This window comes from Oncorhynchus keta, unplaced genomic scaffold (genome assembly GCF_023373465.1).
Source record: "Oncorhynchus keta strain PuntledgeMale-10-30-2019 unplaced genomic scaffold, Oket_V2 Un_contig_3258_pilon_pilon, whole genome shotgun sequence".
Taxonomy (NCBI): domain Eukaryota; kingdom Metazoa; phylum Chordata; class Actinopteri; order Salmoniformes; family Salmonidae; genus Oncorhynchus; species Oncorhynchus keta.
The window spans coordinates 95,197-119,960 of NW_026287160.1; the positions used below are offsets into that span (position 1 = coordinate 95,197).

General features: G+C 45.2%; 2 protein-coding genes and 2 long non-coding RNA genes across 7 annotated transcripts in view; 2 read left to right on the plus strand and 2 right to left on the minus strand.

The window, feature by feature from the left end:
* Positions 1–1,992, minus strand: part of LOC127923797 (general transcription factor IIE subunit 2-like) — a 40,763-nt gene extending 38,771 nt beyond the window's left edge. Inside the window, exons 1-2 of the mRNA XM_052507843.1 lie at positions 1,768–1,992; positions 1,007–1,194 (exon numbers count right to left, since the gene is read on the minus strand). Of these exons, the coding sequence (XP_052363803.1) occupies positions 1,007–1,163 (157 nt within the window). The 5' untranslated portion in view covers positions 1,164–1,194; positions 1,768–1,992. The remainder of the gene's footprint in view (positions 1–1,006; positions 1,195–1,767) is intronic.
* Positions 1,993–3,308: 1,316 nt separating this feature from the next.
* On the plus strand, positions 3,309–17,410 carry LOC127923793 (heparan-alpha-glucosaminide N-acetyltransferase-like). 4 transcript variants are annotated; one of them, XM_052507837.1, is made up of 17 exons: positions 3,309–3,402; positions 5,563–5,678; positions 5,799–5,935; positions 7,238–7,356; positions 7,478–7,547; positions 7,712–7,781; positions 8,801–8,981; positions 9,274–9,304; positions 9,931–10,091; positions 10,234–10,349; positions 12,324–12,445; positions 13,594–13,720; positions 13,805–13,891; positions 14,487–14,564; positions 15,011–15,081; positions 16,268–16,380; positions 16,697–17,410. In XM_052507837.1, the coding sequence occupies exons 2-17, from the start codon at positions 5,598–5,600 to the stop codon at positions 16,876–16,878; spliced, it is 1,746 nt and encodes a 581-aa protein (XP_052363797.1). In that variant the 5' UTR covers positions 3,309–3,402; positions 5,563–5,597; the 3' UTR covers positions 16,879–17,410. The 4 variants fall into 4 exon arrangements, with proteins under 4 accessions (XP_052363797.1, XP_052363798.1, XP_052363795.1 ...); XM_052507838.1 differs by lacking the exon at positions 3,309–3,402 and adding an exon at positions 4,122–4,441 and having other exon boundaries at positions 7,219–7,356; XM_052507835.1 differs by lacking the exon at positions 3,309–3,402 and adding an exon at positions 4,122–4,441.
* Positions 17,411–17,476: 66 nt separating this feature from the next.
* On the minus strand, positions 17,477–18,569 carry LOC127923792 (uncharacterized). The gene is made up of 3 exons (XR_008115385.1): positions 18,224–18,569; positions 17,809–18,099; positions 17,477–17,572 (listed from the first exon to the last, which is right to left on the minus strand). It is a non-coding gene; the product is annotated as an uncharacterized LOC127923792 (long non-coding RNA).
* A 3,287-nt stretch (positions 18,570–21,856) lies between these two features.
* LOC127923794 (uncharacterized) lies at positions 21,857–24,198 on the plus strand. The gene is made up of 3 exons (XR_008115386.1): positions 21,857–21,962; positions 22,626–22,664; positions 24,093–24,198. It is a non-coding gene; the product is annotated as an uncharacterized LOC127923794 (long non-coding RNA).
* The last annotated feature ends 566 nt before the right edge of the window (positions 24,199–24,764 follow it).

Below are 24,764 nucleotides of genomic sequence, written 5' to 3' on the forward strand. Positions count from 1 at the left end.
CCTCATCCATTTGTAGTGAAGTCCTCATCCATTTGTAGTGAAGTCCTCATCCATTTGTCACAACTTGTGAAGTCGTAACGATGTCATCCATGTTGCCTGTGATAATGTCACCACTCATCCATTTGTAGTGAAGTCACCACTCATCCATTTGTAGTGATAATGTCACTCATCAACATGTTGCCTTGATAATGTCACCCTCATCAACATGTTGCCTGTGATAATGTCACCACTCATCAACATTTGCCTGTGATAATGTCACTCATCCATTTGTAGTGAATGTCACCCTCATCCATTTGCCTGTGATAAGTCACCACTCATCAACATTTGCCTGTGATAATGTCCTCATCCATTTGCCTGTGATAAGTCCTCATCCATTTGCCTGTGAAGTCCTCATCCATTTGTAGTGATAAGTCACTCATCCATTTGTAGTGAATGCCACTCATCCATTTGACCACTCAAAACTGTCACCACTCATCAACTTGCCTGAGTCACCACTCATCAACATGTTGCCTGTGATAATGTCATCAACATGTTGCCTGTGATAATGTCACCACTCATCAACATGTTGCCTGTGATAATGTCACCACTCATCAACATGTTGCCTGTGATAATGTCACCACTCATCAACATGTTGCCTGTGATAATGTCACCACTCATCAACATATTTAAACCACAGCCAAGTGGCCATGATACTACTCTCTCTAGAAGGGGGAGGGGGGCATCTGTACACACACCGATGTAAATAAAATAACATACTTGCATTGAGCACATGGTGTTATTTCACTTGCCTAAAATGATGATGATGATGATGATGACGATGACGATGATGAATAAACAATGTAAGAAAAACAAACTGTTGTTTTTTTTGGACCTGCCTTAATTTGTCCAATTTAAAACTATTTTTCCTTTGAAAAATGTTTTCTACTTGGAGTAAATGGAAACCTTTTCGCAACAGACTAAATGTTTTACAACAGGATCGCCGTAATGAATACACCCCTGGTCTTACCTGCGCCATGTTTGGACCCGGAGGCCTCCTTGTCAGCTTTGGACTTCTTCTTCTTGGAACCGCCTGACTCGGAGGCTGCAGGTCTCTTCTCAACCGTGGGCTGAGAGAGAGCCCTCTTCTTAAAGAGCTCCCGCTCTCTCAACAAGGCTGGGTCCATCCTGATACAACGTTACAACGTTAGACGCTAGCTCCAGAAAGACAACACAATGTTAGGCTGGGTCCATCCTGATACAACGTTAGACGCTAGCTCCAGAAAGACATAAAATATATACCTCAAGGCAACACAATGTTAGGGTTGGGTCCATCCTCTAAGTAAACATATAGCGGCATTATTAGCTCCTCAAAGATATGCACAACGTTGTTACACTTCTCAGTATATATATGGGCTGAACAACGAGCAACCTAATTATGTATTTATGTCAATGGTTTAGACCTAGTTTGGGTGTCCACATACCATATAGCTTTTTATGATGTTCACACATTTCACATACCGTTAGCTCGCTAGGTTTACGTAGCTAATAATGGTATCGCACTTGTCAAGTTGCTACTCTGATACCTAAACTAGCAAGTTGTCAGACACTTCTGCCAGTACATCTAAGTGACATCACATCTTATGAGTGACACCAAAAATAAAACTGAAAGATGTATATTAGCTTCCTAGTTGCTATACAAAATAAAAGCTAGTAACCTAGCTAGTTAGACAGGTTTTTGAGTTTGCTAGCATTTAAGCTAATTTTGCTAGCTTGATTATTTCTGGTTACCTTTTTTCTTCAAATGCCTAATCCCCTCTTTTGGATGAACAAATATTTAAACATTTACTAGAAACACACGTTCATTAATCGTTCTGTTGTAACACTTCTCCGATAGCTATTTTTGGGGGCTTTTGTTTCTTTAATATCAAGCTAGCATCTTGTCATCGTGCATTCTCCGACTTCCGCTCTGAGTTCCGACTTCCGCTCTGAGTTTCGACTTCCGCTTGAGTTCGATTGATCGGTAATCGACAGCTAATCCTTGATTGTGTTGGTGCGTTCCATCCGGACTAGCGGAGCTGGAAAAGCAAGATTGCCATGTCAGCCGGTTGGTTACCAGAAATGTAGCTACTTTGAGTACGATGTCGAAACGGGTTTTTGGGCTACTTCTGTTTTACACATCCTCCGCAATGGCATTTCTCTTGATTTAAAAAATGTATATTTATATATTTATTTCACTGTGACCTGCTGCTGCTGACTATCAAGCAGTGAGGCAGGCTGTTGCTGAATGAGTGGTGGGGAGATCCGTGTGTGTGTGTGTGTGTGTGTGTGTGGAGAGAGCGCTTGGCAGCTGAGTCACGTGAGTGAATGAGCCATAGCAGCATGCGCGCGCACATTGTGATAACTTCACACATATTTCTAACACATTGTTCAATAAAACATATCAAAGTATCCGCTATAACTGATGCGTATCAACACTAGAAAACTACTTTAGAAAACGACTTTAGGCGCACTAGCACTAAAGCGCATTAGTTACATTCGGTCGGAGGTGGTTTAAACTGCATTCTATAATGTCGACTTTACTTTGAAGGAAAACTGTATCAAGCGAAGGTTTTTTTTTTACACATACTCAGTTATTGGGCCTGGAGCACTGCACAAGTGGAAATTTGAAAAGCCCTCTGTGCTTCTGTTATGGGAGAGAAAAAAATCCACAATGAAACTAACATTAAATGTGGAGAATGATACATTTGTATACGTTGTCATCAAGTAGCCTATTCATGTATATGCCATTGTAAGGCTACTGTAAATATGTTGAAATGGTGATATCACCGGAGTCATTACAAGTCAGTTTTCGCCCCTTAGTTTAACCTACCAGGAGCTGGCAAACCAATAAAACAAATGCCTATGACGTCAGTTTATGGTTGTTGTAGCCTTGTGTTATTATATAATTATTAACGGCCAAGTTGAAGTCTGTCGATTTGAACTAACCATGCTGCTAAACCTTTCAGTTGACATCTATCCTTGGCTACTATCTGACATGAGATGGTAGGCCTATCTGAGGCTGTAGGCTATCTGCATCTAGCTAAGCAAACCATGGCAAAATTGAAGATTTTAGTCAGTAACATAAACCTATTGATAAGAAAAGTAAATCTCACAAAATATACAATTTATGACAGTTTGTGTTCTTCACATCTGGCACATAGGCCTAATAACGCACAATTGCCAGAAGATAATTTTTATTTTTTTTATTTTTAAGTGCGTCCAAGTGTTTCTTGCTCAGAGATTTCGAGATCCTGTGTCCAACTTTCATCACTCAAACTCTCCTGTCGGATTGATCTGTAGTTATGCACATGCGCAAAAGGGATCGATTTACAATCATAGCAGTCAAAGGAGTTTAATCGACATCCATCGATGGATAATCATCTGGTGAGTTTAATAAAAGCAAATCTTATTTTCTCTTGCGACATATTCAAATGCTTTATTATGTCACATTTGCTGGTAATAAATTATTATTATTATTTTGCTTCTCATTTCGTCATTACAAGCTACCTCGATATTCCTTCTTAGCTAATTCACTTGATAACATTATGGGAAAATGGTTTATTGGAAAATATGGCAACTCCTCTCTTGCTCAGATACAATTTGTATTTTTACTCAATTATCCATACTGGCTAATGATTATAACAACGATCCTGATCCAACCATTAATTCATACTTTGTTGCGCCGCTGGCCTGAGAGGATGGACGTTAAATATGTAGATAGATGTCGAAGGCTAATGTTAAATAGCTAACGAATGGAAGCGATGCGAGCGAGCCAGCATTTTAGCCAGGTAGCCTTGGACAACATAACATAAAAGCGGGTACTGTATGACAGAGTGATAGAGCATTTCATCAACATGAAAGAGAGGGGGATGACATTTGCTTTTCTCTAAAAGTAGGTTGAGTCAACATGTGTTTCTACTTGCACGAACGCGCACACACACACACACACACACACACACACACACACACACACACACACACACACACACACACACACACACACACACACACACACACATACACATACACATACACACACACACACACACACACACACACACACACACACACACACACATCAGAACTATGGACATGGCTTCCCAAGTGATTGTACACACGCACGGCTACTGGAAATCGCACAGATTCGCACTCATCACGAGTCGATTCCCGTGCAGCACCGTTCTGTAATCGTACTTTGACCCTCCTCGCTCCCACTAGCACGTAAAAAGAAAACAAGGTGGGATCGGAAGTGTTATGGAAAGAGGAAAAATAAAGAAAAAACACAACGGCGCATATTCTGGCGGTGGGGACCGGGAGGGAAGGGAGAAAAACATCAACATGGCACAGCCAGAGAAGCGTTACAAGGTGGTTTTCCCAGCAGTGATTGCTTTGCTGGTTGCCATTTGCGTGGCAGAAATCCCCTGTAAGTAAAATGATGAATAGTTCATTAAATCGATATGTGTTAGTTGTTTTTTTTATTTTTATCTCCCAGTGCTAACGTTAGTTATCGAGCTAAACAATAGGAAAACTCACTCTTTTGTCTAAAAGTTTATGCCACAAAATGATTGAAATGACTCAATTCGGTGGTTTCATTTCCTCGTCTGGTCGTAAGGAGCGACAACAGTAGCTAATGCTAATGCTAACTTAGGGAATCTCCTATCAACTACAATGGTGTGTAAGTTAATGTCAACCGGTGTAGCGAACAGCCGTATATATATATCACAGCACCGTTTAAACCTCCCGGCTCCTCGGGGAGAGTTATTTATTCCACTTCGAGGAGAAGCGGATTAATAAATCACATGATATCGGGAGAGTGAGAAAGCCATAACGTCATGCCTCCCTCCCCTCTGTTGAGGTTCAGTAACCAGCGGCAGTCTGAAAGAGGCTGTTGACTTGAGCCTAGTCTTGGCTAGCTAGCTACCGATCACATTGGTTTAGAGGCTGACTTCCTGGTAAGTACTGTGCATGCCAAATTGAGGACAGTGATATTTGAAGGATAGTCTATACAGCAGGAGTTTAATTTTTATTCGAGGTGTAAACGGTTGTCAACAACGAGGAGAGTAGTAGTCACTAAGCAGCTACTGCAGTGTAGGCCTGGACTGATGGACCATTGTACACTGTCTATCTAGACTAGAAATATGTGTGTGTCTCAGCGTAAATATAAGCCTCTATGTACGCCACTGCTCATCAAATACTGTGTGTGACTATTCTTATCAGATCTGCGGTGTCTCACAAGCTTTCTCTCTCTCTCTGTCTTTCTCTCTCTCTCTCTGTGTCTTTCTCTCTCTCTCTCTCTGTGTCTTTCTCTCTCTGTGTCTTTCTCTCTGTGTGTCTTTCTCTCTGTGTGTCTTTCTCTCTGTGTGTCTTTCTCTCTGTGTGTCTTTCTCTCTCTTTCTCTCTGTCTCTCTCTTTCTCTGTCTCTCTCTTTCTCTGTCTCTCTCTGTCTCTTTCTCTCTCTGTCTCTCTTTCTCTGTGTCTCTCTGTGTGTCTCTCTGTCTCTCTCTCTGTCTTTCTCTCTCTCTCTCTCTCTCTCTCTCTCTCCAGCATGCCACCCCCGCCATAAGGCTGCAGTAGTAAAGATGGACGAGGCCTCTCTCACTGTGAACAATGAGCTGGACGCTGAGATGGTTGTGAGCTGGCTATCAGACCACTGCTATCAGGTAAGACTGACCTTTACTGCTGTATCACACACACACACACACACACACACACACACACACACACACACACACACACACACACACACACACTGTTGTCGTCATTGTGCTCCTGTGCTCCAGTGTGTGTACCAGCCCCTGGGTGTGGTGCCAGCGGGCCCTGGACCAGGCTTACCCAGCTCAGTGGACTTCACCGTGGGCACACAGCATGGCATCACCCTGCAGCTCAACAGCAGCCCCGTCAGCCTGGAACTCTGCAGGTAAGGAACCACCGATCAACCCTACCACTACTAACTAACCAACTACCACTACTAACTAACCAACTACCACTACTAACTAACCAACAACCACTACTAACTAACCAACAACCACTACTAACTAACCAACAACCACTACTAACTAACCAACAACCACTACTAACTAACCAACTACCACTACTAACTAACCAACTACCACTCCTGGCCCTATGTCCAGACCCTATATAGTGAACTACTTTAGACCAGAGCCCTATTCCCTATATAGTGAACTACTTTAGACCAGAGCCCTATTCCCTATATAGTGAACTACTTTAGACCAGAGCCCTATTCCCTATATAGTGAACTACTTTAGACCAGAGCCCTATTCCCTATATAGTGAACTACTTTAGACCAGAGCCCGATTCCCTATATAGTGAACTACTTTAGACCAGAGCCCGATTCCCTATATAGTGAACTACTTTAGACCAGAGCCCGATTCCCTATATAGTGAACTACTTTAGACCAGAGCCCTATTCCCTATATAGTGAACTACTTTAGACCAGAGCCCGATTCCCTATATAGTGAACTACTTTAGACCAGAGCCCTATTCCCTATATAGTGAACTACTTTAGACCAGAGCCCGATTCCCTATATAGTGAACTACTTTAGACCAGAGCCCGATTCCCTATATAGTGAACTACTTTAGACCAGAGCCCGATTCCCTATATAGTGAACTACTTTAGACCAGAGCCCGATTCCCTATATAGTGAACTACTTTAGACCAGAGCCCGATTCCCTATATAGTGAACTACTTTAGACCAGAGCCCGATTCCCTATATAGTGAACTACTTTAGACCAGAGCCCGATTCCCTATATAGTGAACTACTTTAGACCAGAGCCCGATTCCCTATATAGTGAACTACTTTAGACCAGAGCCCGATTCCCTATATAGTGAACTACTTTAGACCAGAGCCCTATTCCCTATATAGTGAACTACTTTAGACCAGAGCCCTATTCCCTATATAGTGAACTACTTTAGACCAGAGCCCTATTCCCTATATAGTGAACTACTTTAGACCAGAGCCCTATTCCCTATATAGTGCACTACTTTAGACCAGGGCTCTACTAAAGTAGTGCACTATATAGGGAGAAGGATACCGTTTGGGACTCACACTTTTATTATAGATCTGAAAGTATTGGACCTCAGTGTCTACAGCTGGATTTTGGACTGTAGGGTATAATTCAATTAAATACAATATCTAGGAAGTATGTTGAATTTCTACAGAAAGAACACTCACTGGTAGTAGTTTCCTGTCTCCTCCCCAGGGTTCATTACCACTTTTGGGAGCATGGTAACTACTCTCTGTGGGTCAAGAACCTGAACGACTCCTCAGTGGTCAACTGTTCCATGATCACTGACACAGAAACGGTCAACAGCTACCTGCGTGAGTACACTCACTCACTCACTCACTCACTCACTCACTCACTCACTCACTCACTCACTCACTTATGTTTATGCTCTGAAACCATTATCTTGAACAATGAAATGCCTTTCTGTCCTTAAAGCCATCATGGTGGCCTTTCTGTTGTTCACGGGACTGGCTATACTGTCTGCAATTGGAGCTACTGTCATGGGGTAGGTTTGGATTACCTCAGAAAACATAAACACACGTTTCCATTTACTATGTTTGTTACCGTATGTCATCCCGTTTGTCTTGAGTCTGACATTTTGCGTTTTTTTGTGTGAAGAGATGATCAGAGGCTTCTCCTAATCGATTGGTTATGTCTTGTATGGTACAGGCTGGACGTGGTGCAGAATCTGATGTTCCGATTGGGCAACTCCATGGAAACTGAGAGGCTCATCAACTCAGTGAGTCTCTGTGGTGTTCAGTCTCCAGACTTAGTTCTAGAACAGGGGGGTCTTTGCAGTTGATCGGGGGGAGGGGTCGCTACAGTTGATCGAAGGGGGGTCGCTAGAGTTGATCGGGGGAGGGGTCGCTACAGTTGATCGGAGGGGGTCGCTGCAGTTGATCGGGGGAGGGGTCGCTACAGTTGATCGGGGGAGGGGTCGCTACAGTTGATCGGGGGGAGGGGTCGCTACAGTTGATCGGGGGGAGGGGTCGCTACAGTTGATCGGGGGGAGGGGTCGCTACAGTTGATCGGGGAGGGGTCGCTAGAGTTGATCGGGAAGGGGTCGCTAGAGTTGATCGGGAAGGGGTCGCTAGAGTTGATCGGGAAGGGGTCGCTAGAGTTGATCGGGGGAGGGGTCGCTAGAGTTGATCGGGAGGGGTCGCTAGAGTTGATCGGGGAGGGGTCGCTAGAGTTGACCGGGGGAGGGGTCGCTAGAGTTGACCGGGAGGGGTCGCTAGAGTTGACCGGGGAGGGGTCGCTAGAGTTGACCGGGAGGGGTCGCTAGAGTTGACCGGGGAGGGTCGCTAGAGTTGATCGGGGGAGGGGTCGCTAGAGTTGATCGGGAGGGGTCGCTAGAGTTGATCGGGGGGGGAGGGGTCGCTAGAGTTGATCGGGGGGAGGGGTCGCTACAGTTGATCGGGGGAGGGGTCGCTACAGTTGATCGGGGGAGGGGTCGCTACAGTTGATCGGGGGAGGGGTCGCTACAGTTGATCGGGGGAGGGGTCGCTGGGGGAGGGGTCGATCGGGGCAGGGGTCGATCGGGGGCAGGGGGTCGATCGTGGGGAGGGGCCGCTGGGGTTGAGGGGGTTTTAGTGTTCTTTTGTTGGGTTCAGAGTTATATTTTCTTCTCAACGTGGCTGAACTATGCTCCTAAAGCATTGTTCGATATCCTGGAGAGCTAATACTATACAGGGTATGCAGGCTTTGTTCCCACCCAGCACTAACACCTTTTTGACTTCATTTCCTCTTTCCTCCTAGGACCTGGGGTTTCCATGCAGGACGGTGGAGACGGCCACAGACACCATCCTCCCCACCCCCGCCACCCCCAGCCGGAGGCTCCGATCCCTGGACACTTTCAGAGGGCTGTCCCTGGTCATCATGGTGTTTGTGAACTACGGAGGAGGGAGGTACTGGTTCTTCAGACACGAGAGCTGGAACGGTGAGTCCCTCCATTCTGAATATGAAAATGTTAGGTCCACACTTCTAGTGGTTTTTAGCGGGGTCCCGGAGATTCAACAATACTGCGTTGTTAAAATGACTATTGTTTCTCTCTCTCTGTCTCTCTCTGTCTCTCTCTGTCTCTCTGTCTCTCTGTCTCTCTGTCTCTCTCTCTCTCTCTCTCTCTCTCTCTCTGTGTCTCTCTCTCTCTCTCTGTCTCTCTCTCTCTCTGTCTCTCTCTGTCTCTCTCTGTCTCTCTGTCTCTCTGTCTCTCTGTCTCTCTCCATCCACAGGACTCACAGTTGCTGATTTGGTCTTTCCCTGGTAATATCAGTTTTTATATTTTGTATTTAAAGACTAAATGTATCGTCTTTTTATTGAGGAAATCTAACTTTGCTCCAGAGGAGGAAACTGTGTGTCTCTCTGTGTGCCTCTAGTGAAGTGTGTCTCTCTGTGTGTCTCTCTGTGTGTGTCTCTAGTGAAGTGTGTCTCTGTGTGTCTCTGTGTGCCTCTAGTGTGTCTCTGTGTGTCTCTATGTGTCTCTCTCTGTGTGTCTCTCTGTGTGTGTGTCTCTCTCTGTGTGTCTCTCTGTGTGTCTCTCTGTGTCTCTCTGTGTGTAGTGAAGTGCCTCTGTGTGTCTCTCAGTGTCTCTCTGTGTGTCTCTCTGTGTGTCTCTCTCTGTGTGTCTCTCTCTGTGTGTCTCTCTGTCTGCCTCTGTGTGTCTATTTCTGTGTCTCTGTGTGTCTCTCTGTGTGTCTCTCTGTGTGTCTATTTCTGTGTCTCTGTGTTCTCTCTGTGTCTCTAGTGAACTGTGTCTCTCTCTGTGTGTCTATTTCTGTATCTCTGTGTTTCTCTGTGTCTCACACTGTGTCTCTCTCTGTGTGTCTATTTCTGTATCTCTGTGTTTCTCTGTGTCTCACACTGTGTCTCTCTCTGTGTGTCTCTCTCAGGTTTGTGTTCATCATGGGCACATCTATATCCCTGTCTGTCAGCTCAGCCCTGCGATGTGGTTTGTCACGTTTCTCTCTGTTCACCAAGGCAGTCTGGAGGAGTGTTCAGCTCTTCCTCATAGGACTCCTCATCATCAACCCCAACTACTGCCAGGGACCACGTCAGTACACGCACACGTACAAACGCGTACACACACGCACATACACGTACACACACACACTTACGTACAGACACACACGTGCTCACTCCTTTACAATGTTTCACTCTTCTAAACTGTGTGTATGTGTGTGTGTACACTACAGTATCATGGGACTCCCTGCGTATCCCTGGCGTGCTTCAGCGTCTGGCCTTCTCCTATCTAGTGGTGGTCTCTCTGGACCTCTGTGTGGCCTGGAACAGCCTGGACAACCTTCCTGTGGTCAGTCTCAGAATACATCTCATTATATACTCATAGCATGAACAGGACCTCTGTAATAAACGGTTATTATACTGTTATAACACACGTAACCATGTTATAACCATGTCTGGATCTGTGTGTGGTCAGAAACAACCTGGACAACCTACCCAGACCGGCCTTATAACCCCGTGGTCAGACCAGCCTTATAACCCCGTGGTCAGACCAGCCTTATAACCCCGTGGTCAGACCAGCCTTATAACCCCGTGGTCAGACCAGCCTTATAACCCCGTGGTCAGACCAGCCTTATAACCCCGTGGTCAGACCAGCCTTATAACCCCGTGGTCAGACCAGCCTTATAACCCCGTGGTCAGACCAGCCTTATAACCCCGTGGTCAGACCAGCCTTATAACCCCGTGGTCAGACCAGCCTTATAACCCCGTGGTCAGACCAGCCTTATAACCCCGTGGTCAGACCAGCCTTATGACCCCGTGGTCAGGCCAGCCTTATGACCCGTGGTCAGGCCAGCCTTATGACCCCGTGGTCAGGCCAGCCTTATGACCCCGTGGTCAGACCGGCCTTATGACCCCGTGGTCAGACCGGCCTTATGACCCCGTGGTCAGACCAGCCTTATAACCCTAACCCCGTGGTCAGACCAGCCTTATAACCCCGTGGTCAGGCCGGCCTTATGACCCCGTGGTCAGACCGGCCTTATGACCCCGTGGTCAGACCGGCCTTATGACCCCGTGGTCAGACCGGCCTTATGACCCCGTGGTCAGACCGGCCTTATGACCCCGTGGTCAGACCGGCCTTATGACCCCGTGGTCAGACCGGCCTTATGACCCCGTGGTCAGACCGGCCTTATGACCCCGTCAGACCGCCTTATGACCCCGCGGGTCAGACCGCCTTATGACCCCGTGGTCAGACCGGCCTTATGACCCCGTGGTCAGACCGGCCTTATGACCCCGTGGTCAGACCGGCCTTATGACCCCGTGGTCAGACCGGCCTTATGACCCCGTGGTCAGGCCTTATGACCCCGTGGTCAGACCGGCCTTATGACCCCGTGGTCAGACCGCCTTATGACCCCGTGGTCAGACCGGCCTTATGACCCCCGTGGTCAGACCGCCTTATGACCCCGTGGTCAGACCGGCCTTATGACCCCGTGGTCAGACCGGCCTTATGACCCCGTGGTCAGACCGGCCTTATGACCCCGTGGTCAGACCGCCTGGTCAGACCGCCTTATAACCCCGTGGTCAGACCGGCCTTATAACCCTAACCCCGTGGTCAGACCAGCCTTATGACCCCGTCCCTTATGACCCCGTGGTCAGACCGCCTATAATGACCCCGTGGTCAGACCAGCCTTATGACCCCGTGGTCAGACCAGCCTTATGACCTAACCCCGTGGTCAGACCGGCCTTATAACCCCGTGGTCAGACCAGCCTTATAACCCTAACCCCGTGGTCAGACCAGCCTTATGACCCCGTGGTCAGACCAGCCTTATGACCCCGTGGTCAGACCGCCTTATGACCCCGTGGTCAGACCAGCCTTATAACCCTAACCCCGTGGTCAGATGACCCCGTCAGACCAGCCTTATGACCCCGTGGTCAGACCAGCCTTATGACCCCGTGGTTATGACCCCGTGGTCAGACCAGCCTTATGACCCCGTGGTCAGACCAGCCTTACCCCGTGGTCAGACCAGCCTGGTAGACCCTAACCCCGTGGTCAGACCAGCCTTATAACCCTAACCCCGTGGTCAGACCAGCCTTAACCCCGTGGTCAGACTTATGACCCCGTGGTCAGACCAGCCTTATGACCCCGTGGTCAGACCGGCCTTATGACCCCTTATAACCCGTGGTCAGACCGGCCTTATGACCCCGTGGTCAGACCAGCCTTCCATTTCACTTGGTGTTAATGTTGAGCTGTCTGCTGGTTGGTGTTGTTTCCATAGTGACCAAAATGCTTGTTTTTGTTTTGGTGGTGTTTTGTGTTTTTACCCAGGATGCTTGGTGGTACTCTGCTCGTGAGTTCCTGCTCTACTGGCCAGCCTGGCTGTGTGTGGTCGTCTTGGAAACCGTGTGGCTCTGTCTCACCTTCCTGCTCCCTGTTCCTGACTGCCCAAGGTGAGTTCAGAGGGAAGACTATGGCCGTGAACACGTTGAGACGACACAGATTCAGTCGCAGGATGAATGAGCAGGCAGGGTAGTCTGTCGCAGGATGAATGACAACGGCGGCAGGGTAGTTCTAGTGGTTAAGAGCGTTGGACTAGTAACCGGAAGGTTGCAAGTTCAAACCCCGAGCTGACAAGGTACAAAGTGGTTCTGTCTAGTGGTTCTGTTGTCCGTGTTAACCTAGTGGTTAGAGCGTGTTAACCTAGTGGTTAGAGCGTGTTAACAGGCAGTTAACCCCGAGCTGACAAGGTACAAATCTGTCGTTCTGCCCCTGAACAGGCAGCCTAGTTAAATAAAGCCTAGTTAAATAAAAAAAATTCAACTGTTAGGTTGTTATTGTTCAGAGTAAATAACTCACGGACACTAGATCATCTTTAACCAGGTTTAATTCTCCCCAAATTACAGCTGTAATTCAGACAACCCAACATTTCTCACATCACAGATACTTATATCCCACCTAAGACTCTCCTCCTCCTCTCCAATCCTTACACCTTATGGTTCTACAGGAAGAGAGAAACAGGTCCCCAAACCCTTATTAATTACTCTCTTAAGAGAATCTGTCCTGACCTCCTGACCTCAACCCCTCCTTCATCTCATCCACAGATGCCCGTCTGTCTCACTGGTATCAACACAGTGCTCTGCTCCCATCCCACCCAACACATTCCACAGCCAATCTGTCTTTCTATACAGAGAACCATTCACTTCTGACATAAAACCCAGTCTCTTTCACTCCCAATATTCCATGCTTCTTCTCTATCAATATCGAATCGAATCAATATCGAATCAATATCAAATTAATATCGAATCGAATTAATATCAAATTAATATCGAATCGAATTAATATCGAATCAATATCGAATAGAATCAATCGAATCAATATCGAATCCAACACAACGGAGATGATTTTCCGACCCCCTCAAAAAACGGTCTGAGTTTTTCCATCTGCCTCGTCTGACAGTAGTTGCCTTCAGTTGTACTGTTGACGGACGATGATATAGTTCATATATGAGTTAATGCATGTCCATGAGTCTGAGGGTGGCTGGAGGTGGTCGGAAGTAGGAGATAAATCCTCTACTCACCATCATCTTCTCTCTCCTTAGTGGTTATTTGGGCCCAGGTGGTATTGGGGACATGGGCCAGTACCCAAACTGCACCGGGGGGGCAGCTGGATATGTAGACCGTTGGCTACTGGGAGAGAACCACATCTACCAAACACCTTCCTCGCGGGTGAGTGAAACGGGCAACAAAGATAAAAAAACACTTTCTGCAGGTGGTTTGGTTCTTTCGTAACGTGGCGCGTTCATTTTTCAGGTGATCTACAAGTCTCACCTGCCCTTTGACCCAGAGGGAGTCCTTGGCAGCATCAACTCTGTCCTCATGGCTTTCCTGGGACTACAGGTCACTGCAATTATCATTCACTATCTCGCTCTGTCAGCTGTCTCTGTTGTCTCTTTCTTTTGCTGTCTCTGGTTCTCTCAACACTCCTTCTCTGCATCCAAACTAGTCTCTCTGTCTTTTGCTGTATCTGTTTCTCTATCTGTCTTGTCTCTTTCTTGCGGTGTGTTTCTCTCGCTGTCTGTCTGTCTTGTCTCTTTCTTGCGGTGTGTTTCTCTCGCTGTCTGTCGCTGTCTGTCTGTCTTGTCTCTTTTCTTCTCTGTTTCTTGCGTCTGTCTGTTTCTGTTTCTCGCTGCTGTCTGTCTGTCTTGTCTCTTTCTTGCGGTGTGTTTCTCTCGCTGTCTGTCTGTCTTGTCTGTCTTTCTTGCGGTCTGTTTCTCTCGCTGTCTCTCTCTCAACACTCCTTCTCTGCATCCAAACTAATCTGTGTTTCTCTCACATGTTCTTTCCAGTGGTTCTGTTTCTACACTACTAGACCGATGTGTGTAATTGCAGACGTGGAGTTGCATGTTTCAGCCTAACTGAATGGATCAGTCTAATGTAGTAAATGGGATTAACTTTGAGGGTCCATTTTTTTGTCCCTGATATCTGAATCCAGGCAGGAAAGATTCTCCTCCACTACAAGGATCAGCATTCCAGTATAATGGCCCGGTTCCTCATATGGAGCCTGGTTCTGGTGAGACGACCACGTTGCTGTTTGTCGTTACTGTATTAGCTGTTTGGTATATAGCCTTGGTCTGTCGCTTCAGCCTTGGTCTGTCGGGCAGCCTTGGTACAGCCTCGGTCTGTCGGGCAGCCTTGGTACAGCCTCGGTCTGTCGCACAGCCTTGGTCTGTCGCGCAGCCTTGGTACAGCCTTGGTCTGTCGGGCAGCCTTGGTCGATCACGCAGCCTTGGTACAGCCTTGGTCGATCATGCAGCCTTGCTAGATAGCCTTGGTCTGTCGGGCAGCCTTGGTCTATCACGCAGCTTTGGTATATTGCATCTTTTATCAGACTAAACCTCTCCATATGTCTCCCTCCTTATGACAACACTGAGACATAGTAACACAGTATTTCCGTCTTCACCGTGCCTGTATGTCCCTTGTCAGCGTGATGATGTATCTAAATGTTTATCTCTCCAGGGAATCACATCAGCCGTTCTGACCAAATGTTCACTAAATGAAGGCTTCATCCCCATCAACAAGAATCTATGGTAAGAAGACCAGACCTCTTATAATGCAGTTTAACACTCTCAGGGACAGTTTCCTGGACACTGGTTTAAATCTAGTCCTGGACTAAAGAGCACTTTGAATGGCGACTTTTCATTGAGTATGTTTCTTGGTCCAGGACTACTTTTAGGCTAATCTGTGTGCGGGAAACTGGCCCTTGATATTTCCTAGTAGGGCCGGGACAATACTCGTTACTGTCGTGGCAAGAAAACAGGAAACAAAGCTGAGTTACCTTCTTTAGGAAAACAGCCCTGATGTTGGAAAACAGCCCTGATGTTGGAAAACAAGCCCTGATGTTGGAAAACAAGCCCTGATGTTGGAAAACAAGCCCTGATGTTGGAAAACAGCCCTGATGTTTGTTGGGAAACAGCCCTGATGTTGGGAAACAGCCCTGATGTTGGGAAACAAACATCATTATGTTGGGAAACAGCCCTGATGTTGGGAAACAGCCCTGATGTTGGAAACAAACATCATTATGTTGGAAAACAGCCCTGATGTTGGAAACAAACATCATTATGTTGGAAAACAGCCCTGATGTTGGGAAACAGCCCTGATGTTGGAAAACAGCCCTGATGTTGGAAACAAACATCATTATGTTGGGAAACAGCCCTGATGTTGGAAACAAACAGCCCTGATGTTGGAAAACAGCCCTGATGTTGAAAAACAAACATCATTATGTTGAAAAACAGCCCTGATGTTGGGAAACAGCCCTGGTGTTGGGAAACAAACATCATTATGTTGAAAAACAGCCCTGATGTTGGAAAACAGCCCTGATGTTGGGAAACAGCCCTGATGTTGGGAAACAGCCCTGGTGTTGGGAAACAGCCCTGATGTTGGGAAACAGCCCTGGTGTTGGGAAACAGCCCTGGTGTTGGGAAACAGCCCTGGTGTTGGGAAACAGCCCTGGTGTTGGGAAACAGCCCTGGTGTTGGGAAACAGCCCTGGTGTTGGGAAACAGCCCTGGTGTTGGAAACAAACATCATTATGTCATCCGGAGTCACATTGTATTTATTTTCCAAGCTATAACACCCCATATTTTACATCCAGACGGTTTTTAAAGCACCAAACAGTTTAGCTCTTTGTGTTTTTTATTTAGTTACCATGGAATAGCGATACTGGAACCATCCGTGTTAATAGTGTGGAATTACCGACCTCTGAGTTGTCTGTCAGGTCTCTCTCCTACGTGACCACCCTGGCGTGTTTTGCCCTGCTGCTCCTGGTGTTGATCTACTACACAGTAGATGTGAAGAGGTGGTGGTCTGGGGCACCCTTCTACTACCCCGGTGAGAACTAGCTCTGTCAGCACCTCTGCTTTGTACATTTTTTTTTAGATACATTTCTATATATGCAGATTGAAATATAACGCGTAGATCTGACAACGATCCCTATTCTGCATTGACGGAAGAATCCCGTCTGTTCTAAACTATACATTTCCATCTTTAAAAAAATAATAATGTTTACGCAACTCCCTGAACAATCCCTTTGACCCCTGTGCTCGAATCCTGACCTTTGACTCCTGTGCTCGAATCCTGACCTTTGACCCCTGTGTTCTAATCCTGACCTTGACCCCTGTGCTCTAATCCTGACTTTTGACCCCAGGTATGAACTCCATCCTGGTGTACGTGGGCCACGAGGTCCTGGAGGAGTACTTCCCGTTTCGCTGGCGCATGGCCGACAGCCAATCCCACGCAGAGCACCTGACCCAGAACCTATTGGCCACTTCCTGCTGGGTCCTCATCTCCTTCCTGCTGTACCGGAAGAACATCTTCTGGAAGATCTAGAGGGCCAGGACGCGTTTCAAAGTGTCTTTCTTCAAGTCCTCTAAAGATTTAGGGGGAAGGTCTGAAGGGGCCTGGGCTGCGTCTCATAAGTATTTTCTCAGGTCTTTCTGAAGGATCTACTCTCCTCAATTCCTTGTGTCCTTTAACCAATGATCCACTCACTGGGAGATGTCGAGCTGGGCCGTATCTCAATAGTCTCCTCAATTCCTTGTGTCCTTTAACCAATGATCCACTCACTGGGAGATGTCGAGCTGGGCCGTATCTCAATAGTCTCCTCAATTCCTTCTGTTCTTTAATCAACGATCTACTCACTGGGAGATGTCGAGCAGGGCCGTATCTCAATAGTCTCCTCAATTCCTTGTGTCTTTGAAGATCTTTCGTCTGTGTTGCATTTCACTTGTCTTTCATCAATTCCTTGTATCCTTTCTCCAGCTTCCTTTTTAAAAAAAAGGGAATAGTCTAGAAAAGTGTTTCCTCTCTTTGTTTCCTTTCCTCGTGTGCTCTCCTTGCTTGACGCTAATGTTTTTGAGAAGGAAACAATCATCAGGAAAAGGCTGGTCTGGGATTGTATACAAGAGACAGGAAAAGGCTGGTCTGGGAATACAACAGGCGTGGTGGACCTTACGTGAAATGCTGAATACAACAGGCGTGGTGGACCTACCGTGAAATGCTGAATACAACAGGCGTGGTGGACCTGAATACAACGTGAAAGAAACAACAGGCGTGGTGGATTACCATGAAATTTTACCGTGAAATGCTGAATACAACAGGCGTGGTGACCTACCGTGAAATGCTGAATACAACATCAAATCAAATGTTGGACTACCGTGAAATCACTGAATGCGCCAAATACAACAGGCGTGGTGGACCTACCGTGAAATGCTGAATACAACAGGCCGTGAAATGCTGAATACAACAGGCATGGTGGACCTTACCGTGAAATGTTTACATACGAGCCCGTAACCAAAAATACAGTTCAAGAAAGTAGAGTTGATGGAAACAATGCTACAGGCTCTGGTCTACGCTACACTGTAACTACGGACACACAGGTCAGAGGTCACTGGGATGTGGGATCAAACTGGACTTCACAAAAAAAAAAAAAAAATGGAGTGTACAGCCAAACCGGTATGGAATAGTGTACCATGGATAATACAAATGTGTTGTACGAGCACCTGTCCTCTTGGGACTGAAACTACCAATGCCAGACAGTTGTACGAGCACCTGTCCTCTTGGGACTGAAACTACCAATCACTTGGGAGTACCAGACAGTTGGGCACCTGTTCTCTTGGGGAAACAACCAATCATTCCACTGGGACTTACCAATGCCAGACAGTTGTACGAGCACCTGTTCTCTTGGGACTGAAACTACCAATGCCAGACAGTTGTACGAGCACCTGTTCTCTTGGGACTGAAACTACCAATGCCAGACAGTTGTACGAGCACCTGTTCTCTTGGGACTGAAACAACCAATGCCAGACAGTTGTACGAGCACCTGTCCTCTTGGGACTGAAACAACCAATGCCAGACAGTTGAAATAACTTGTACTAATTAATGACATTGTCTTTATTAATTTGTATTTTTATTGCCAAAGTCATCGAGGAAATGAATGATGGCTGAACCAACCGCAAACCTATCTGTATGTGTACATTTCATGGGTCATTCCACAAATTCAGTGCCTTTTTCAGAAGTGTAAAAAAAAACAAAAAAACTTTGATTTCACCTAATTTTAATATTCTGTCATAAAGAGCACATATTCAACATAATCACATGTTTTCCCATCTCAAGAGTACTACAGTAGGTGCCTATTCAATGCCAACTAAACTAACCGGGTTGATGAACTCATCTGTATATCTGCCATAAATCCCATTGTGACGGTAGAAGGAAAGCTTGTGTGCAACAGGGAGTGGCCATTTTTAAATGCAAGAATCACCTCAACATTTTTTTAATTGTTAAAACATTTCTAGCCTGTCTGTCTATGGGTAACAGGGTTGACTTGTGATGCTCGACACGCTCAGTTTTCCACCACAAAACGCCAGAAAATGGCCATAAAAACTAAAACCAGCTCACCTGATTTTACATGATTTGACTATTAGATGTTCAATGTTCTCTTTTTGAAAAAAAAAATAAATAAAATAATAATTTTGCCCTATGTGAACTGAAGACTCATTTTAATAACAGGGGTTGACTTTAAAATGAGGGACAGTTAATTTAATCCCTAAATAATCTTGAAAATTACTTTTTTTGTCAAAATAACAAAAATAACTAAGGCTTTACAATGATGGTGAAAACCTGGGAGACATTTTTGGGGGGTTTTAAGACAGTTAATCTTCCTAGAAGAAGTCGCAGTGGGTGCAAAGGGGGGGGTCAATGCAGAATTATGTCACTTTAACAACGAGTCTTTATTCATGTAAAAAAAAAAAGTAATATTGTAGAAATAACTCACCAGCTGTCAAAATCAGAAGGGGGGGGGGGCACCACGCATTTAGTTTGTTTTGCCCCAAACAATCAGATTGAATTTTCCATGTGGTCTATATTAAAAGGGAGCTTCATTTAATATAACAGGCTTTTTCTAAAAAAAAATCTACTTAAAATATAAAAGGGATGCAAAAGGACCTTATTTCGTGGAATGACCCTCCATATGAACATAATAAGCATTGTGTCAAAACTCTACAGATGGAAAAAAAAACAAGTTTAAGTCCCAAATAGCACCTTATTCTCTTTTTATAGTGCACTACTTTTAACCAGAGCCATATGGGTCCTGGTCAGAAAGGAGTGCACTACAAAGGGTACCATTTTAGGATGTAATTTAGGACTTTCTTTTAGGTAATTGTATTGTATGATATGTAAATGAGCACAAAGAATGGCAGGGCACAACTATTCATGCAACACTGATTGATGATTTATACCAAATTCAGACGACTGTAAACTTCTGATACTGAATCCTTCACCCAAGTACTAGTATTTGTGTTTTTAACCGTGTGGTTAATGAATTAAACTGTAAAAAAAAAAATGAACATGTATCGACCTTAAGCTCATGGAAATAATGTGATATGTGTACTTTTCATCATTGTGAATAAATTGTATCGATATCTTTTAAATGCGACCAAAGACGACTAGCAGTGCTATTTAATACAGTACCAACAAACAAACAACATATTAAATAAATAGAAAAATGTATTCACTCACTGTTGTTATTCATTCAGGGTAAGACCCACTGGGCATACACTGGTTGAATCAATGTTGTTACCACGTCATTTCAATTAAATTACTTTGAACCCACGCGCAATAGACGTTGAATTAGACTGTCTGTGCTCAGTGGGGAGCGTCTGCTAAATGACTCAAATGTAAATAAAGCTTGTTCCAAATGGCACCCTATTCCGTATTTAGTGCACTACTTTAAGCCAGAGCCCTATGGCACCATATTTCTTATATAGTGCACTACTTTAGACCAGAGCCCTATGGGACCATATTCCTTATATAGTGCACTACTTTAGACCAGAGCCCTATGGCACCCTACCCTATTTAGTGCAATACTTTAGACCAGAGCCCTATGGCACCCTATTCCCTACTTAGTGCACTACTTTAGACCAGAGCCCTATGGCACCCTATTCCCTACATAGTTACTTTAGACCAGAGCCCTTTGGTCCTAGTCAGAAGTAGCAGGCTCCACTATATTGTGAATAAACCCTATTCCCTATATAGTGAATAAAGCCCTATTGGTCCTGGTCAGACCTATATAGTGAATAGCTCTATTGGTCCTGGCACAGGTTACACTATATAGTGAATAAAGCCCTATTGGTCCTGGTCAGAAGTGCAGGCTACACTATATAGTGAATAAAGCCCTATTGGTCCTGGTCAGAAGCCACTATATAGTGAATAAAGCCCTATTGGTTCTGGTCAGAAGTAGCAGGTTACACTATATAGTGAATAAAGCCCTATTGGTCCTGGTCAGAAGGAGCAGGCTACTCTATATAGTGAATAAAGCCCTATTGGTCCTGGTCAGAACTAGCAGGTTACACTATATAGTGAATAAAGCCCTATTGGTCCTGGTCAGAAGTAGCAGGCTACACTATATAGTGAATAAAGCCCTATTGGTTCTGGTCAGAAGTAGCAGGTTACACTATATAGTGAATAAAGCCCTATTGGTCCTGGTCAGAAGTAGCAGGCACCACTATATAGTGAATAAAGTCCCATTTACATCCTGACATTCTTTCCCTTTTGTTATTGTTTTAGACATTTGAATATCCCATGTGATTCCATTAAATTATTTTATTTTAATATAATATAATCTATTACATGTGATCTTTTTGCGTATAGTCCTTGTGCCGTTTTGTTCTTACTTTACAACGTTGTTTCCATCAACTAGTGACAAAATCCGTTGTTTAGTTGAATCGGGTATGTTTGTGCTGGGCTGGAACCAAAATGTGCACACCCAGTGAGATTTATTGTGAAGCACTGGGTTTCTATGTTATATGAGTGCCATCTGGTGAACGCAATTAATAAAATAATATGAATCTAGTTGTCTTAATTTGAAATGAGGTATAGTTTTAACAGTGAGTTGTTTTTTTGTAATCAAGCAAATTGTATTTTCGGCTCACAGGGTTAACTAACTCTGCACTCCAATCCCAATTCACTGGTAAATGCAAACTAATATCATCTTCACTTTGTGAATAACATTTTAATCTACAGTTTAGGCTACAATTATGCTTTGAGGTGTAACTTCACTCCTAAAGCAACCACTCTACTGTAGTTTATGGGTTATAAAAGCGTGGGAATCGAGTTACAGTTTCACCGTGGGAGAAAAAAAAACCGAGCATAATCTCGCGATAGATCGAGTTCAACCCCATTCTTGTCTATTGTGAGAGTTTTTCTATTCTCGCGCGATTTCGCAACTTTCCCACGGCTGTTGTGGCGTCTGCCCTCTGTCCGCCTCTCCTCTCCCTTCTTTTTTCTACTCTCGTTTATATCTGTTCCCGTTCTTCTGTTCGTTGTGTTTGTTCCAGCGGCGGTGGGAATGGATTTGAGATCTCGCGATTGTTGGGACTTTAGAAGTTCCAGTGGAAAATGGCGCCCGTTGTGACGGGGTAAGTGTTGAAATTCAGAGCAACAAATAAAAATATATATATATATGAAGGAAAGAACCGTTTAAAAAGTTAACTTTATTGTTTTTTTGCGTAACTTGAGTTTCCTAACCACTTTGTTACACTCGTTTTTGTTTACCAGATAGCTTTGAAAGTGCTTTTTTAAATTGGCGTCGCGCACTTATTGCTACTTTTGTGTCAATGTTAAGTGCGGTGTTAGCTAGCCACAACGAAAAGCTAGCCAACTAACTACCTCTTTTATCCGCCAGTAATAATATATCTAACTATTTTATTTATTTTAGCTACATTTTATGTCCAGATCACCTAGTCATTGTGTATTTGCTGAGTTCAATTAAACAATGTTTTTATATTTGTTCAATGTTGCCTATTTCATTTTTACTAATCATGTAAAGTAACAAAGACAGTATTAAGTCGCATTTGTCCGACAAAAAACTGGCAACAAAGTTAGTTTTAACTTCACTGATTTGAATCGTTCACTATGCCACCTGCAGTATAATTCAAATATACTGTGTGTTTTTTTTCATGGTAACACTCACCTGTTAATAGTCATGGTGTTTGCTAGAATTGTGACAACTTTATAATTAAACTTTATCTAGTATAATGTGGAGCTGATAGAAAAGTACCTTGTTTTGTTTTCTTCAACAGGAAGTTTGGTGAGCAAGCTCCACCGCAGCGCCTGACGAGGTAAGGAAACGTCCCCACCACACGTTTCATAACTCGTCAGTCTCATTTAAACGTGAGAAACATCCACCTCCACAGCGTTTGTATTACTACGGTGTAGAGCCACTTATCCACATTCATTTCTTCCACTTTGCCATATGATTTATTTTACACCCGTTTCTATATACACACCATTCATACTGCAACTCAAGTGTCTAAGAGCATTTATTTATTTTTATGTAACCAGGCAAGTCAGTTATGAATATATTCTTATTTACAATGATGTCTAGGGGGGTTGTTAACTGCCTTGTTCAGGGGCAGAAGCACAGAACTTTTTTACCTTGTCAGCTCTGGGTTTCGATTTAGCAACCTTTCGGTTACTGGCCCAACGCTCTAACCACTAGGCTACCTGCCTCCTCTAACCACTAGGCTACCTGCCTCCTCTAACCACTAGGCTACCTGCCTCCTCTAACCACTAGGCTACCTGCCTCCTCTAACCACTAGGCTACCTGCCTCCTCTAACCACTAGGCTACCTGCCTCCTCTAACCACTAGGCTACCTGCCTCCTCTAACCACTAGGCTACCTGCCTCCTCTAACCACCAGGCTACCTGCCTCCTCTAACCACTAGGCTACCTGCCTCCTCTAACCACTAGGCTACCTGCCTCCTCTAACCACTAGGCTACCTGCCTCCTCTAACCACTAGGCTACCTGCCTCTGTGTGGTCTATACCCCGGGGAATCTATGTGGCTCTGTACCCAAATCAAATCAAATTTATTTATATAGCCCTTCGTACATCAACTGATATCTCAAAGTGCTGTACAGAAACCCAGCCTAAAACCCCAAACAGCAAACAATGCAGGTGTAAAAGCACGGTGGCTCTGTACCCCTGGTGCCGCTATGTAGCTCTGTACCCCAGTGCCTCTGTGTGGTTCTGTACCCCGGTGCCTCTGTGTAGCTCTGTACCCCAGTGCCTCTATGTAGCTCTGTACCCCGGTGCCTCTATGTAGCTCTGTGCCTCTATGTAGCTCTGTACCCCGGTGCCTCTATGTAGCTCTGTGCCTCTATGTAGCTACCTGCCTCTATGTAACCTCTGTGCCTCTATGTAGCTCTGTGCCTCTATGTAGCTCTGTGCCTCTATGTAGCTCTGTGCCTCTATGTAGCTCTGTGCCTCTATGTAGCTCTGTACCCCGGTGCCTCTATGTAGCTCTGTACCCCGGTGCCTCTATGTAGCTCTGTACCCCCGTGCCTCTATGTAGCTCTGTACCCGAGTGCCTCTATGTAGCTCTGTACCCGAGTGCCTCTATGTAGCTCTGTACCCCGGTGCCTCTATGTAGCTCTACCCCAGTGCCTCTATGTAGCTCTGTACCCCAACTGTGAAGTTGTCGACAGAACGTTGTTGTTTGATTGTGTTAAATAAATGTTGTCTGAACGTTGTGTTTTTCCCCCTGTAGAGAGGCCATGAGAAACTACCTGAAGGAGAGGGGAGACCAGACCTTACTCATACTACACGCTAAAGTGGCACAGAAGTCTTATGGCAACGAGAAGAGGTCTGTAGAGAGAGAACGAGAGAACGATATTCATGGTGTCTCTGTATGAGAGAGAGAACGGTATTCATGGTGTCTCTGTATGAGAGAGAGAGAACGGTATTCATGGTGTCTCTGTATGAGAACGGTATTCATGGTGTCTCTGTATGAGAGAACGGTATTCATGGTGTCTCTGTATGAGAGAGAGAGAACAGTATTCATGGTGTCTCTGTATGGAGAGAGAGAACGGTATTCATGGTGTCTCTGTCATGAGAGAGAGAACGGTATTCATGGTGTCTCTGTATGGAGAGAGAGAGAACAGTATTCATGGTGTCTCTGTATGGAGAGAGAGAACGGTATTCATGGTGTCTCTGTATGAGAGGGAGAGAAGAATGGTGTCTTCATGGTGTCTCTGTATGAGAGAGAACGGTATTCATGGTGTCTCTGAGAGAACGGTATTCATGGTGTCTCTGTATGAGAGAGAGAGAGAACGGTATTCATGGTGTCTCTGTATGAGGAGAGAGAACGGTATTCATGGTGTCTCTGTATGAGAGAGAGAGAACGGTATTCATGGTGTCTCTGTATGAGGGAGAGAACGGT

What these genes read in the sequence shown, in the direction of transcription:
- LOC127923793 (XM_052507835.1), top strand. Translation starts at nt 4,273, where the DNA reads ATGGAAAGAGGAAAAATAAAGAAAAAACACAACGGCGCATATTCTGGC. An exon ending in GTCAGCCTGGAACTCTGCAG is followed by an intron (nt 5,936 to 7,237) that starts GTAAGGAACCAC and finishes TCTCCTCCCCAG; the next exon opens with GGTTCATTACCACTTTTGGG. An exon ending in TCATATGGAGCCTGGTTCTG is followed by an intron (nt 14,565 to 15,010) that starts GTGAGACGACCA and finishes TTATCTCTCCAG; the next exon opens with GGAATCACATCAGCCGTTCT.